The sequence below is a fragment of the Anolis carolinensis genome, chromosome 3 (assembly GCF_035594765.1).
Source record: "Anolis carolinensis isolate JA03-04 chromosome 3, rAnoCar3.1.pri, whole genome shotgun sequence".
Classification (NCBI taxonomy): Eukaryota; Metazoa; Chordata; class Lepidosauria; order Squamata; family Dactyloidae; genus Anolis; species Anolis carolinensis.
In genome coordinates, this window is record NC_085843.1 from 109,710,460 (window position 1) to 109,727,540 (window position 17,081).

Genomic DNA, 17,081 nt, shown 5'->3' on the forward strand with positions numbered 1-17,081 from the left:
CAACGCGTAGCTAGAAGCGTCCGCTTCTACCACGAACGGTTTGTCAACATCAGGATGGGTTAGTATGTTGTCCGATTGAAAACTAGACTTAAGTTGTAGAAACGCCTCGTGAGCTTCCCGCCCCCACACAAATGGCTGTTTCTTGCGCAGAAGCTGCGTCAAAGGTACCGTGAGCTTTGCAAAATTCGGAATAAACTCCCGGTAGTAATTAGCGAAACCTAAGAACCTTTGTACATCCTTTTTAGTCTTCAGCTCCTGCCATGAGTTGACGGCGTCAACCTTATGTGGGTCCATTTTAAGTTCCCTACCTGACACTACATGACCTAGGAACTCCACTTCAGGCACATGAAAGACGCACTTAGAAGCCTTGGCGAAAAGCCCATTAGCCCGCAGTCGGTGCAGAACCTGCTTGACATGTTGACGATGTTCTTTCTCGTCCTTAGAAAAAATCAAGATATCATCCAAATAAATCACTAAAAATTGGTCAATTAGGTCCCTGAACACATCGTTCATGAACCTCTGGAAGACCGCAGGAGCATTGCAAAGCCCAAAAGGCATGACTCGGAACTCATGGCATCCGAAACACGTGTTAAATGCCGTCTTCCATTCATCCCCTTCCCGTATACGGATTAAGTTATAGGCCCCCCGCAGGTCAAGCTTGGTAAAGACCTTAGCCCCTTGCACCCTTGATAACAGTTCCGAGATTAAAGGGAGCGGGTACCTATCCCGAATGGTGTATTTGTTTAGGATCCGATAGTCGCAGACCAGCCTAAGTTCCCCAGTCTTTTTGGCTACAAAGAATACTGGTGCCGCAGTTGGAGAACTAGATGGGCGAATAAACCCCTTGGCTAAATTTTCATCTAGAAACTCCCGCAAAGCTTGCCTTTCCGGTACAGTCAAGGCATACAGCCTCCCTGCTGGCAGTTTCGCACCTTCTGCCAACTTGATGGCGCAATCATATGGCCTGTGCGGTGGTAATTTGTCCGCTTCTCTTTTACAAAATACATCAGAGAACTCCCCATACTCAGCAGGCACTCCCTCCATATCAGCATGAGTAACATTTAAAGTGCAACAATCCTGCCTCTTTAAAATCACTTTACGTGTTGCCCAATCTACTTGTGGGTTTACTACAGCTAGCCAATCCATCCCCAGGATCACATCATATCTAGGCAAGCTCGTAATATCCCACACAAACGTTCCCATTACTCCCTGCACCTCCCACGTTACTGCTGAGGTCTCCTGGTTAACCACCCCAGTCTCCAGCAGTCTCCCATCCGCTCCTTCCACCCACACGTCGCATGCCTTGCGCACTCTAGGAATGCCATGCTTCTTAGCAAACTCAATATCTACATAAGAGCCCGTAGCCCCTGAGTCCAGCAGTGCCAAAGTAGAAACAAGTTCCCTTCCCCCAACAGATAAAGTAATGGGTACGAAAACATGCTTCCTCCCCTCAGTTGACTGCTTGAGGAGCCCTAGTGCGTTGGACTCACGTCGCACTAGGGCTGGCCTTTTCCCGAAAGCTGGGAAGGTTTCACATTACAATTTTTGGCAAAATGCCCAGCATTCCCGCAGTACAAACACAAGCCCAGCTGCCTCCTACGGCTCTTTTCCTCATTAGACAGCTTTTTAAAGACCCCAAGCTCCATGGGCTCTTCCCCCATCACCACAGGTGCCCTGGTTACATGCATGGGTGGCGCACACATTGCTTTTGAGTGTTTACGAGCCTCGAACCTTGCGTCTAAGCGCAGCACCTTGGCAACTAAAGCGTCCCAACTTTCAGCCGGCTCCAAGCGTGCTAATTCATCCTGGAGCATTTCACTTAACCCGGCAGTAAATAAAAGCATGAATGCATTTTCCCCCCAATCCAGCTGGTGGCGATACAGGTTAAACTTATTTAAATAATCCAAAACAGTCCCTTTTCCCTGTTTCAACCGATACAGAGCCCACCCAGCGTTCTCCGTGCGGAGAGGATCCCCAAAAGTATCAGTTAACAATTTTTTGAAATCATTCAAATTGTCCTTGACTGGGTCATTGCCCAAAATTAAATTAGTGGCCCATTGTCCTGCGGGACCGGTCAACAGACTCAAAATAAAGGCCACCTTACTAGTGTCTGTGGGAAAAGCATGAACGCTGAGCTGAGAAAAATAAAGCTCCACTTGTGCCAAAAAAGTTGGCAACTTGCACCTGGTTCCATCAAAGCGTTCAGGAGTCAAAACATGTCCTTTCACAGCAGAAGCTGTTTGGCTTACGGTAAAAGCCGTTTGAAGTTGGTCTAATTTGGCCCGTAATTCTTCCATCGTCTTCCTGACGGGTTTATTGCTGCAATAAACTTTTTATGGGCGTCGGGCAATCTGTCAAGGACAGAACGCCACGAGATTCACAGTAACAAGGTTTATTAGGTTACAAAACTCAAAATAAGCCCGTAAAACACAAAGGGCCAGGCAGTATTTGCCTTTAGGAGCAAAAAAGGGACAAAATGAATGTTCAAAAGATAAACCGGATTAAACCGAAGTTTAATCCGGGTAAAAACAAAATGCTTGCTTCAGCCTAAACAAAATGAGAGCCAAGAAAAAAGATACAAAGAATGCAGCTAATTGGCAGCAGATTCCTCTCTGCTGCCAACACAGTGTTTAGAGTAACTTGCGTCGCTCCCACACACACACACAGCAGACAGGATTTCCAGCACAGCCAGGGAATGCAGCAGTAGAGTAGACCAGTTCCGTTCCGTAATTCAAAGCCAAAAGCAGACGTTTGTAGTTTTCCCAAGTCCAAGAAGGGGATGAAGCCAAGCCGTGGTCAGTTCAGTCCGGGTATTCAAAACAGTGGATGGCGTCCGTCAAGAAGACGACGGGAGGTCAAGCTAATAAGAGTAAGCACAGGTTTGCACAAACAAATGCCCACACAATCCCTCCCGCCGTCTGACCCTGGATTCCAAACAACTTACGTCACAGCACAGGAAAGCACACAAGTCTTCAGGGAAGCGTCCCACACACACACGGATCCCAAGCGTTTGCCCAGATTACCTTGCCCGACGCAATTTGCAATTGCTCCCAAGCCCAGTTTTATGCCAGTTACAAATCTTCATCACTGTCAGCTGTCCTCCTTAACCCGGGCGTTTCCTCATCACTTTCCTCGTCAGAGCTGGAACACCTCTGACTACGCCCAGCAGCATCTCCAGCTGTGGATCCCGTCCCATCCCTCCAGCTAAGCCATGGGTCTAATCCTGAAGGTCCCCATTCATCTTCTGCCCCATCATGGCCAGTGGCCCCCAATTCCTCCCTTACCCGAGTCCAATCCATCTCATCCTCCTCTGAGCTAACCTGCCCCTCCTCCATTCTTTCCGTGAACCCTTCGAACGACTCTTCGTCCGATGGTGCTGCAAATATGTCTCGCAGTCTTTTTCTTTCTCGCTCCTCGAGAGTATCCGACTCTCGAGGAGTCTTACGCCCACGCCTGTCAGTAACAGAGCCATGAGGCTCAATCATAACAATCACAGAATTAGGATTTCTAATACCGGGTGCTATGCTACTATATTTGAATTAAGCCTTGGGAAACTTTTAGATAAATGTGATGGCCAAATGTGTTTTCTAATTCTCTTGACTAATTGTAGCTTCTAGCTTTTCTAATTCTCCAATTGTAGCTTGTCTGGAAGGATAGATATGAATTGTATATCAGATTTTACTTAATTTGTTTTCTCTTTTGAGTATAGCAGCTGCAAGTAGTTCCACTGTTTGGCGATATGCAGATTGAACTGGCAAGATACATTAAGACTAGTGCTCACTATGAGGAAAATAAATCTAGGTAAGATTGACAAGAGGCATACCTACCTTACTGAAAAAGTAACAAACCTGCTGCAACCCTTTTTCTGACCTAAACAGAGATTATTTGTTTGAGCAAAATGGCAGTATCTTTGTAAGTTGCTTGTTCTGGGCTTAACAACTTGTGTTTCATATATTTCTAGAGTAGGATGGGCATTGTATTGCTTTTTGGGTTTTAAAGCACTCCGGCTTCCACCAGCCTTACCAGTGTGGCCAGTTGGGAATTGTGGTCCAGTGAAAGGCTGTCTACCCCAGTCTAATAGAAATAGGAGAATTTAAATAATCAAATATTGACTCTAGCAACTATATTTAGAAAAAACTGACTTTTGTTATAACTCTTTTTACATATGACACTATATACCGTGTTCCCTCACTTATCGCGGTTGCTACGTTCCAGGACCACCTGTGAAAAGTGAAAATCCGTGAAGTAGGGACACTATTTTTATTTGAATATTTATACATTATTTTAATAGGTGGCCTTTCTCCCCCTTGCAAGCTTCGGGGAGCCAATGAAGCCTTCCTTACCAGTGCTGGCGGGGCCCTTGCTCCATGCGCACCATGTTGCTCTGGCTGCCTCTGCTCCTGCAGCCAGGGAAGAAGGAACGCCGCTCTGCCTGGTGAGTGAGTGAGTGAGCAAGCAAGCAAGGGAGGATGGGTAAGAGAGAAAGGGTGGTGGCGGGGTGGCAGAAGCAGGAGCCTGGAAGAGGCTCCTCCTGCTGCCGCTCCAGCCGGGCCACGCTGGTAAACGTGAGGGACTCTGAAGAGGAGGCGGGACTTGTGGAGGATTCCACCCCCTCTTCCAAGTCCCCCATGTTTCCCAGCGTGGCTTGGCTGGAGCAGCGGCAGAAGCAAGAGCCTGGCCGCCTCTTCAGGCTGCTGTTAATTCCACCCACCCTCACTCTCACTCTCTCACCGATCCTCTCTTGCTCACTCACTCACTCACCGGATGGAGCGGTGTTCCTTCTTCCCTGGAGCAGAGGCAGCCAGAGCAACATGGCAGGCACTAAGCAAGGGGGCAGCCCCGAGAAGGAGAAGCAGCAATGGGGTAAATAAATAAATAATTTTCCCGCAAAACAGCAAGGGAGCAAAAAGTGAACTGCGAAGTAGCGAGGGAACACCGTTTATTTGGAGGTAAATTCTACCAATTAATAGAATGTATGTTTTAGGAAGTATACCTAGGCTTGAAGCCTTAAATATTGTCCCCCATCCCAGTCCCAAATATATGGTATAACATAATGTATTCTTTGAACTCAAGAAAATTGTTTAAGTTGGATACTCCTAATTGATGCAATTGAACATGGGCATATGCTGCATTATGCCATATCTGGTCCCGTCCCGTCCCCCCAATAATTAATGGAAGGACTACAATTCATGGGAAATGCTTCCTGGTACAGAACAAAGGCAATTGCATTTGTGGTTCTTCCTTTGCAAAGAGGGCTTTGCCTTCTAGGTTATGCCTACTCATGTATTGTTTTATGTTGTCTTCTGAAGACTATACAAGCATGCAATTAACAATAAAAGCTTTAAATCCATTGGATTTGAGAGGTGGAATTTTTCAGCTATATCCTTCTCTTCCAAAACTAGACAACCAGAAGTCTCCAAATCTATACCGGAGATCTCCTGATGGATTGCCATGCTCTACTGTTGCCTGTCTTGTCAGGTTGATGGTGTTTAAAAGGGGGGAATCTTCCCTTTCTTCCCCTTCATAATGTATTGTTTTGTTTGTATTTGTTTTCCCTCTTATTGTAGATGGACATGTACTTCCTCCAGCAGTAGTCCCCAGTACAACATCTGTGAACAGATGATCCAGATAAGAGATGACCATATGCGTTTTATTTCAGAACTGGCTCGATACAGCAATAGTGAGGTTTGTGAATTAATGCAAGATCAGGGCAGGTCTTATGTGCAGATATTCTCTTACAATAGCAGTCTGACGTGCTACTGTTTCTACAGTGTTGAACTGTTAATTGAATTAGTGATTAAATAATATGGCTATGGAAAGTTGAGAAAATCCAAACAGACATTACTAGATCTGCATTAGACTTTAATGTGGAGAAGAGACTGCTTTACAAGTGTGATCCTAAAGTTGGGTGTCTGAATGTTTTTACAGTGGCGTAAAATCTGGAACACACTTTTTCTGCATATATAGCTAGATCTATTCTGCACAACTCAAGCAACTAATTCTAACCATTACGGTTTTGTTACAGGTGGTGACTGGATCAGGCCGTCAAGAAGCTCAGAAAACAGATGCCGAGTATCGAAAACTTTTTGACCTTTCTCTCCAGGGCCTCCAACTTCTGTCTCAGTGGAGTGCACATGTTATGGAAGTGGTATGTGAAAGAGTAGACAGAGGAACATTCTGAAGGAGAAACAAGGGGAACATCATTCCCATCTTCAGTTTCATGAATAATACCTAGATTGTACATTATTAACAAACATCTCCAGGCTTTATTTCTAGCCTTATTTCTAGACTAAGAATTTACATGTGGAATATCTAATTGAAAGGGGGGCGGGTGGAGTCTTGGTAGGCTCTAAGCCATTACACTGAACATGTCACATTTGTGAGCTGTGTGATTTGTGTAGTATTCACCCTGGCATAGAATGTCCAACTTTCTTATCATAATATTCACATCAAAAGGCAAAACTACCAGCTAGTATGTGCATGCCAACTAGTGGGTAGAACCCATTGCAAACTATTGCTGCTTCACTTTTCTTGTGGATCATATAAAGGTCTTTGCTAGCTTCATATATTCTGTGTTATATGAGTGAGATACATCCTCTGCACTCAACAGCTGCCAAATAAATGTGTTATGTGGTAGCAGTAGAGTAAGAACTAGCTTAACACACACATTCATAGAATACATTTTAATGCTAATCCCATGAATTCTATATTTTCAAAAGTAGGATTAGAACTGAATGAACAGATGCTTTAATAGGACTGTCTTATCTCTGATTTCATAACCATTTTGAAATTTACTGGTCAGTATGTAAACACGGCAGGTCATAGCCCACAATGGTTATTGCAGGTTTTTTTTAACATTTGATATGTTCATTGAAGGACTGTTTAGTGTTGATAGTTAAACTATGATAAATCAGGCTAACAAATAAGAGTTTCCTCTGGCTAAAGCATTATATATTCAGCACTTGGGAGCTGGAGTGTGCCCCATGTATCTTTGAAAGGAACAAGGAATTGCATAATAATAATAATAATAATAATAATATAACTTTATTTTTATATCCTGCCACCATCTCCCCCAGGGACTTGGAGCGGCTTACAAGGAGAACGAGCCCAATCAACATCATAAAACATAAAACCAAAAAGTAAAACATATTGCATGGCACTCAAAGATCAAACACATAATAGAAATGTAGAATTTAAAGTGCTACACTACACATCAAAGGTTTTAGCCAGAGGAAATTGAAATAGCACTTGAGTTATTTGTTAACCTGTAGTTTATTTATCAGAGCAACATGGTAGATTACTGACACAATGGCCTTATGATAACTTTTAATTGTGGACTAGTCATATATTACCACTGATGGCATTAATGAATCACCATACTCATTAAAGTTACAATATCCTTCACTTATGTAGGATCTGAGCAAATATGGAATTGTATACATGCATCTGTTCATATTAGCTGAATGCAGAAGGTAGCTTCTTTATACAGATGAGGTTTTGCTAGTATGCTATCTTAGGGTTTGCACCTAATGTTCTAGTAAAACCACTCTCAGTTGCTACCCTAGCGGTTCAAAGAGTATATAAGCTTTCAGTTGGACTTGATGCAGTGTGGCCATTTGTGTTGCAACTTTTCAGGCTGGCTTTATTGACTGTTCTTATTCTTCATCTCATCTGCAGTATTCTTGGAAGCTTGTGCATCCAACTGACAAATACTCTAACAAAGATTGCCCAGACAATGCTGAGGAGTATGAAAGAGCAACACGATATAATTATACCAGTGAAGAAAAGTTTGCTCTTGTTGAGGTAAGGGGAAAAAAGATGCCTTTACAGGATATACCCTTTCCCCAATTCTCTGTGTGATTTGGGTTTTGTTATGCAAAAATAACTCTCCCCAACCCCTGTGCAGGTGATAGCCATGATTAAAGGACTGCAGGTATTGATGGGCAGGATGGAAAGTGTCTTCAATCATGCTATTCGCCATACTATCTATGCTGCTCTTCAGGACTTTGCTCAAATTACACTTAGAGAGCCCTTAAGACAAGCAATCAAAAAGAAGAAGAATGTCATCCAAAGGTGATGTTAGTACTTTCTTGTTCCATTCAGGTTTTTTATTCCAGAAATGCATTGTTAATTTTTAAAGAGGAAAAGGGTTTGCTTTTCTGATGAGTATATGTAATACCCATTAGTGTCTTAACATTGCCAAAAGGAAACTTTAGCATTTCGGAATATAATTGACAAAATCTTTAATGGGCTTCTCTTCTGAGTACCAGAAAAGTCCTAGTAAAATGTAGATAGGGTACCTGAGATCCCAACAATCTCAGTAGTCACAGTTCTAGTGATAGCTCCCAGGCAGAAATCAAATTTTTTAAATTGGCAAGTTCATGCCCTCTGTTTTTCTTATATCTGGAGATGAAGCAATTGTCATGCTCTCACCAGTCAGCCAATACTAGATGGCAGTATATTCATTTAGATATGCCTAATATTTGCAGACCAAAAGGTCCCAGGTTCAAATCCGGGGAGCGGAGTGAGAGCCCGCTGTTGCTCCAGCTTCTGCCAACCTAGCAGTTCGAAAACATGCCAATGTGAGTAGATCAATAGGTACCGCTCCAGCGGGAAGGTAACGGCGCTCCATGCAGTCATGCCAGCCACATGACCTTGGAGGTGTCTACGGACAACACCAGCTCTTCGGCTTAGAAATGGAGATGAGCATCAACCCCCAGAGTCAGACATGACTGGACTTAATGTCAGGGAAACCTTTACCTTTTAATATTTGCTAGAGTTCAGGGAAGAAGGAAGGTAGGGAGCAGTGAATGAGGAGAAAGGCATGGCTTTTTCAACTAAATGAGTCTTTCACAATTATGCTGGAAATTCATTTCCTCATAGCTGTAATTTGTTGATTTTCTAGAAAGAAAGTAACAACAGGTTTACTTTGCAGATTGATTTAATTTTGTTGCATATATTTACCACTTCCAATAATTTATTTGTTGTCATGTTGAAGGCTAGGATAACTATTGACCGTGTTGATCATATTAATACTATAATTACAAATTGAATACCTCTATTACACACCATAAAATTGAAGAATGCTCCAGATATTCAAAAAGAAGGGGCCCTTAACATTGTTTGACTCGCTATCTCCATGCTGAGTGTGGGAGTCTGAGAGGGAAGTCTGTGCATAGATCTTGGTTACAACTGGAACCCCAATAGTTAAAATTTCAGCATCTGTGGAAACCTTGGAGTTAGCCACACCATTGGGCAGAGTGATTCAGCTGCCTCATGTAGCAGACCTTAGGTAATGCAAAAATGCAACAAAATTTGTTACTTTGGTGGGGAAATAAGAATTTCTGCCTCAGGTGCTAGTATAACTTGGCTGGCCTTGTCTACTCTTCATCTTAAATTTGATGGGAAGAGATCTCTGTCAGAATATGAAATGTCTTGGGTAGCTGGTAGGCATTTAGTGTCAAGCAATACATGTGTACCAAAACACATTCCTCCTTCAGTGCAAAAGGGGCTTTATTTGTGCTTGAATTCATAGTAGTAAATCTAAACGAAACACCCTCTTCCTAGTTATTTAACAATAGGGACTTCTGGAAAAAGAATTCACAAATGAATGCAAACCCTTGCATTAGGTAGTCATATTGGTTGATGCATGCTTAATATTTTGATTATTTATGTTGTGTGCTTAGAAAACATGTGCCAGAATGGTTCCTTGGTTCGTGCTCACAGTCCTGCTTTGCTCGTGCTCAGTGTTCTCCAGGCCATCAGAAAGACTGTGTGTGACTGGGAAGGTGGGCGCGAGCCATTCAATGATCCTGCTCTGCGAGGAGAGAAAGATCCCAAAAGTGGTTTTGACGTCAAAGTCCCAAGGCGAGCTGTGGGTCCCTCTAGTACCCAGGTAAGTCTCTCTGTACTAATTCTGGCTTGTGTGTCACTGACTGATATAGGAATTACTGCAGAGTGAACCCATTTAAAAAGATTAGTTATATAAATCCTGTGTAAATCGGGATTAGCCAAAGACTCCCATGGAGGGGGGTACTGTCACTTTAATTTTCTATGCTGATTATACCTCCCTCATCTTCTTCTCCTAGTCTTTTGGTTTCCATGGGAATGCTTTTGTGTTTAAACTGTGTTTTCCAAGTACTGTATGTCTGATTACTCATGTTTACATTCCTGCACACAAATGTTTCTAATTGTTTTCAGTATAAATTAATCTTTTGATTCAATGATGATTCTCTGTCGACGGTAGATTCTTGTTGTGTTTCCTTTTTATATAGCTTTCTTTGGTTTTTACTTGTAAGAGCGTAATACAGGGTTTGCTTCATATAGTTCAAATAATGCCTGCCTTTTGAACTCTGTGGAATTGATGGAGATCTTTGCCATTTTAAAGGCAGTTTATTGGGAACAAATGTTTAGTGATTGTGATATATTTTAGAACAAACGCTTGATAGAAATTCAGAAAAATATGTTAAAAGTGAACATTGCATCTTAGATTGAGAAGCCACAATCCAGAAAAAAAACATTGTGCCATATCAAATTGGACTTTGGAGTTGTTCTTAAACCACAGCTGCCAAAGTCTTATATCTTTTTGAATTGCAGAATCATTCAGATCAGTTTGTAATGTCTTGCTATTCAATGGTAGTGGTGGTGGGATTTTTTTTTTTGCATGCACCCGAATTAGAACACCAAATTGTGGTCTAAAATGTCAACAGTTATCTTCCTCTTGGGCTTTCTTTCACTATCAGATTATCTAGTACTTTCCCCCTCTTCTGGATCTTTACTGCCTATTCATATTAGAAACATAGCAATCTACTGAACATAGCAATCTTGAAGTAATATTGCCATGTAATGTGTTTAAGAGTATCTTCTTCAGTCATTTCTAGGTAATATACTACTGTGTTGGAAATAAACTTTTTGATAATTGGGAAAAAGAAACACCCAGTGAATTAGGAAGAAATTAGTCTTTTCCCTTTCCCCATCTGATCTGTCATGATACAACAGCTCAAAAATACATTCCCTTACAAGCATTTTTGGGAATCTTATCAAATGAGTAGGCTTCATCTGTCCACTTTATTTATAGGCAATATTTCTTCAGCTTTCTTAACTATCTGGCTGTTTCCCTTTTAATGGACTAATATATATTTTCTCCAGTTCTGTGTTTTCTATTCTTTATTTACCCCAGTGTTTTTAAATTAACCTGCTCTCTCTTCTCCCCCTCTGCCTCTTCCTTCTTTGTTGGTTTTTAGCTCTACATGGTTCGCACTATGACAGAGTCCTTAAACTCTGCTGAGCTGTTGAAGCAGCTCAGATCTCTGGGAATGGAAAAGTTATTGCATGTGATAAACAAGTTTCTGAGGCAGTCCTACATCTATCCCACCCTTTTAACCTTTGGTGGTAAGGCATTACTTATTATTTTTAAATAATGTGGTGACATCATCTATTCCACTAAAAATGTGGTACTTTTAAATACTTTTCCCCCCTTGAGTTAATGACTTTTGAACTTCTTTATCAGGTTTCAATTTGAAGTGGAGCACTCTTTTGGCAGTGTGTTTTCAGTAATGCTGAACTAATGTGCCGTGTATGTTTTTCCTTCCATCACAACTGTTCTGTTTAATAACACAGCTGTACATGGTGAGAACCATGTTAGAGTCCCTCATTGCTGACAAAAGTGGTTCCAAGAAAACCTTGAGAAGTAGCCTTGAGGGCCCTACCATATTGGACATAGAAAAATTCCACCGAGAGTCTTTCTTCTACACTCACTTGATAAATTTCAGTGGTAAGATATGCTGATGATCGGTGTCCAGCTTTAGCATGTCCTAATATGTGTTACGTACCTGGGAAAATGTTTCCGATTTTGTGTGGCTCACTTAACTTAAATCTGTGCCCAGGGGTTGGCTCTCTTAGGTCCTGTTGAATAACAGCATGCTGAACTACTCAGACCATTTTTCTGATCCAACAGCACTCTTATTTTTTTAACATTTTGGCATATGACAGATAAAACTGGAGTTCATTAATTATGTTCTTTATACTGTTGTTTTTTTTCCAGTTGACGGGACCTTCCTTTCTTCCCTCCTAAAATTTTTATCTAACAAGACATGCTGATATCAGTTCTAGAGTACTGTATTAGCAAAAATATCTTACAAATCTGTTTTTAATTAATCTCAAGACAGAAACTTGTTTGGCTGCCATTATCTCGGAAGCATGTTGTTCTAGGGGATGCATCTGCTGACATGTGTTTAGTCTAGTCATGCCACATTGTGTTGTCTTTCTCTGTGAGGAGAAAGTTCATGTTTTGGTGCTCTTCACACACAGTGCCGTATTAGCCTTAGTGTCCATGCTTGGATTACGTAGTACAGTGATTCCCAAACAATATATTGTGACTCCCCCGTCTCCAGTGTCTTGTGGTTGGTTTTGCTATCGTTTGCCTAGACAGGTCTGTCATAAGCAGAGTGTCTCTCCTCATTTCTTAACACCATGTCTCTAAATCCAGGGTACCTGTAGATAAATAATAAATGGGCCACTTTAAATCTTTCGGGGTAACCTTCTCATCAAGTAATGGTGTTTGGAGTCTCAGGAGTAGATGTTTCAAAATCTGAAAATATGGATCTTTAGCAGCTAACAATATAGCACTGATGATTTAAGTTTGGGAACCACTGCTGTAGTCCTACTGAAAACACTTGACATGCTGGAACAGATCCCTGGAATTACTGGTTATATTTTCTGGGCAATGCACTTGGTATAATTATATTCCTATCTTTGCCTGTTCACAAAGATTTTGTATTTTCAGTGGCCCTAGGATCAGTGTCTAATCTATACAGATAGTGCTCATCCCACCACCTAATCAGATGATGGAGCTGTCAGAAGGCATTCCTATTTCCTCCCCCGTCACCTTAAGTGCTGAAAATGTGATCTTCGCAATAATTAGCAAAAACTGGAATATGCACCTGTGTGTCTGCCTGCATGCTCCTAGTGGCTGATACTGCTACTTCTAGCAGTGTTTTCAGTAATGACTCCATCTGTGCCTTTGTGTGTATTTTTATTAATATCAGCTTGAATTAACTCACTAGCTTCCCAATGTGAGCATTGATTTCTGTTTCTTTTTCATGTGTTACTCAAGTAACCCTCGCCTATCTTTGTTTTTTTTAATATAACATCACACCACTACAGTAACAGACTTGTGCTTCTTTGTCTTTGTTCCTATTTACAAGAAAATTAATGCATTACAATTTCTTCTGTAATAAGAAACCCTGCAGCAGTGCTGCGACCTGTCCCAACTATGGTTCAGGGAATTCTTCTTGGAACTGACCATGGGCAGAAGAATCCAGTTCCCCATTGAGATGTCTATGCCTTGGATTTTGACTGACCACATTCTGGAAACCAAGGAAGCATCAATGATGGAGTAAGAATGATATAGCTCTGTAGCATCTTTCTTCAACACAGAAAATTCTAATGAAATAAAAATTAGGAACTTAGTGTAGGGAAGTGGAGTGAACACTTTTATTGAAAATGAAAGTCAGATTGGCTGTTTACCACTCTTCCTTCCAGTCCATGCTTGTTTTTTTGTTTTGCTTTTTGAGTAGTCTAAATTTTCAAGCCCCTACTCTTCACAGTTAAGCACTACCATGATGCTTTCTAACAGGAATGACTTTTCAGTTTATGCTTTAGCCTATTGCTGAAAACATTTCAAGGTGTCCTTATGCAATTTTATTGCTGGACTTGAGATAAGTATAGCCTCATTTCTACAATTTATTAAGTTTCCCACCATCACATTAGGACCTCCAAAAGAAGAGAAAGTATTTAAGATAAAGGTTTTTTAAAGCATAAATAGGCAGGAAATACAAGTGGGCATCCATTGTATCTCTTTCTGTCACACAGAAAGCCCTCTGTATCCACAGATTATACACCCACCAGTTCAATCAACCATGGCTCAAAAATTATTCCCAAAGAATCCTAAAAAAAAACAAATCCTGATTTTGCCACTTTATATAGGGGACATCATATTGCTACACCACTGCATAGAATGGGATTTGAATAACTATGGATTTTGATATACCTATGGAGTGTCCTGAGCTATAAACCCAGCAGATATCCAGGGCCAACTGTGTTCATAGATACACCCACTCAGATCTTTGTGCTACTGACTTTCCATGTATATTTTGCATGTAATGTTAGACCAGCTCCTTGCTATACTTCTAATATTAATTTGTACCATATTATAGAATTGTATACTGTTGTGTACAAGAACTCGCAGTGCAGTTTACAAATAAAATTATGAAGTACAGGTGGTATTAAAGCAATGATATTAAATCTTGTAAAAATAATGAAAATTCATAATGCTCTAGGATATGAAAAATTAACGGTTCCATATGATTTTAAAATTAGTCATCAGAACATTGTGCTTTCAATAATGGAGTTGTGTTTATTTAACATTCTGATTCACCCTGCGACAAATCAAAACATTGTTTAAATATATTGAGTTGAAGCAGGAAGCAGTAGTGGTGATATTCTGAGAACATGCTCTCCTTTTCTCTTTTTAAGATATGTCCTGTATTCTTTGGATCTCTATAATGACAGTGCTCATTATGCACTTACGAAATTCAAGAAGCAGTTTCTCTATGATGAAATTGAGGCAGAGGTAAGTCCATGAATCTGCCATATATACTTGTGTGTATAATTATGATCACCTCATATATAATTCATGGACAACTTTTGGGACCAAAAGTACAACCAATTGATAAGTTGAGATTAACAAAGAATGTAAAGCATATACTTTTGCCTATCTTAAAAGTCTTATATTAATAGTGGGATGCATCATAGGCTTATCCTTGAATTTATTACAGTATTAAACAAATGAAGGTTGAGCCTCCCTTATTCAGAACCAAAATACAAAAAACTCAAAAGAAAATCAAAACTTTTTGTCATTAGCCTTCTCCTCAGACTCTCAAGTCTCTGTTATCTGGAAAACCAATAATTTCCAAAACCTGAAAGTTATTGCCACTAGCTGCCCAATTCTGCCTTTGAGGAAAACGGGCAAATCACACATCCAGTTCAAGCTGAATTTTTCCTCAAGGCTCTCTTATTTTTCCACTGTCAGAAATGTAATGGGGGAAAGAGAAGAGGGGGAAGGAGGGAGGAATCCAGTTCCTGCAGCTCCACTCACACAAGGCTCCTGTAAAATTCAGGTTGTCTCAGGAAAACCTAAAAGAAGCATCTATTCTCTCCACCTAAGCCCCACCACAGCAGGGAAACATCAAAGAGCTGCCCCTGCCATTTCCTTGCCCAGGTTACATTGCCCATGGATAAGGTGATGCAGAGGTTTTTTGGGGGAAGGGGTCAGTTTTTGGTCAAAAAATTCTCACCTTATACATGGATATATACAATATCCTTCAGTTTGAAAATATCCAGAGTAGAAATATGGCTCATTTTTGTCAGTAAGTGTTGAGGCTTCAGTAAAAAGGACTATACTCCTAAAGAAAGGTAAGATAAGACACCATGATAATTTGTGTGTAACAAGCAAGTAATTGCTCCGACATTCTTAATGTTCAGATATTTGGAACAAATGTTTATTTGACCCGGTGCAAACGTAAAGAAGAGACTGTTTAGGATAGGCTGCCAGGCATATTTTTATGATCCTCTTTTGAAATAGGTTCCCAAAGGTAAATGTGTTTTCTAAAAGCTTTTTCCCCTTTTGGTTCAACTGAACACTTTATAATTTATTATCTTCAGGTCAACTTGTGCTTTGACCAATTTGTCTATAAGTTGGCAGACCAGATATTTGGATACTACAAAGTCATGGCAGGAAGGTAAGATGACCTATTAAATCATTTAAAAATATGCAGGTTTTTAATTCAAAATGGAGCACGTACCACTCTGTATTGCCTGATGTTCACATTTTTGTTAACAGCCTGCTTCTGGATAAGCGATTAAGATCAGAGTGCAAGAATCAGGGAGCAACGATTCCTTTGCTAACATCGAATCGGTATGAGACACTGCTAAAACAGAGGCACGTCCAGGTTAGTAAGTGCTATCTTTTGTCAGTGCTGGGGAAATTTTACTGGGATTCTGGTTTGTTACATGAACAGTCCTATGCTCTGCACTCAAGCAAGGAACTGGAGGCAACAGTGGTGGGGAGGAGAAGGCTGCTGGCTTCAAGACACCTGTACTTCAAATACCTGCTTTCTGTTTGAGTACCTAGTGCCAAGGAAATATGAGACAAGATGTCACGTACAATTGCTTGTGCAATGGAACAGATGCTTATCCAAGTTATTCTTCCTATCTTTGCCTTGGCTCAAAAGACTTGAGTCTCCACCCACCTGCAAAAGAAACCAGACATCTTCTTCTGCCTTTTACTATTGCTTCTGCCTCTGGCTATTTTTTTCTTTCTTCACCACTAATGACATCTTCACTGTTGGCATAAGTATGACAGTAGAACCAGTAGAACCTTGTCCCCTAAGAGGTTGTTGAACTCTCATTCCCATTACTACCCTGGAGGATGGTGAGAGTAGTAGTTGCCCACTCTTGTATTATGCCATCTACTTTTTGTTTTGCTTTTATTAAAAAAATGGTTTTACTCCTTCTATTGGCTTATTCATGGGACTGTCATAGAATTATAGAATCCTAGAGTTGGAAGAGACCACATAAGCCATCGAATCCAACCCCCTGCCAAGAAGCAGGAAAATCACATTCAAAGCACCCCTGACAGATGGCCATCCACCCTCTGCTTAAAAGCCTCCAAAGAAGGAGCCTCCACCACACTCCAGGGCAGAGAGTTCCAGTTCCAAACAGCTCTCACAGTAAGGAAGTTCTTCCTAATGTTCAGGTGTAATCTCCTTTCCTGTAGTTTGAAACCATTGTCCTAATCTCCAGGGCAGCAGAAAACAAGCTTGCTCCCTCCTCCCTATGACTTCCCCTCACATATTTTATACATGGCTATCATGTCTCCTCTCAGCCTTCTCTTCTGCAGGCTAAATATGCCCAGCTCTTTAAGCCACTCCTCTTGGATGTAGTTGATCTGGCCCTGGGGACTTGAATTCGTTTAGAGCGGCCAGGTATTCCTGGACAACTTGTTTTCCTATTTGTGGTTG

General features: G+C 41.1%; 1 protein-coding gene across 3 annotated transcripts in view; it reads left to right on the forward strand.

Moving 5' to 3' along the window:
• The window catches only part of cyfip1 (cytoplasmic FMR1 interacting protein 1), an 82,350-nt gene that overhangs the window by 27,675 nt on the left and 37,594 nt on the right, over positions 1–17,081 (forward strand). Inside the window, exons 10-20 of one of the 3 annotated variants that reach the window (XM_062975346.1) lie at positions 3,710–3,801; positions 5,568–5,685; positions 6,026–6,148; positions 7,678–7,803; positions 7,907–8,073; positions 9,748–9,895; positions 11,244–11,391; positions 13,240–13,396; positions 14,536–14,632; positions 15,724–15,800; positions 15,902–16,010. In XM_062975346.1, coding sequence (XP_062831416.1) covers positions 3,710–3,801; positions 5,568–5,685; positions 6,026–6,148; positions 7,678–7,803; positions 7,907–8,073; positions 9,748–9,895; positions 11,244–11,391; positions 13,240–13,396; positions 14,536–14,632; positions 15,724–15,800; positions 15,902–16,010 — 1,362 coding nt within the window. Of the gene's footprint in view, positions 1–3,709; positions 3,802–5,567; positions 5,686–6,025; positions 6,149–7,677; positions 7,804–7,906; positions 8,074–9,747; positions 9,896–11,243; positions 11,392–11,619; positions 11,774–13,239; positions 13,397–14,535; positions 14,633–15,723; positions 15,801–15,901; positions 16,011–17,081 lie in introns of those variants that run through there. The other 2 variants (XM_062975345.1, XM_062975347.1) reach the window with 2 other exon arrangements.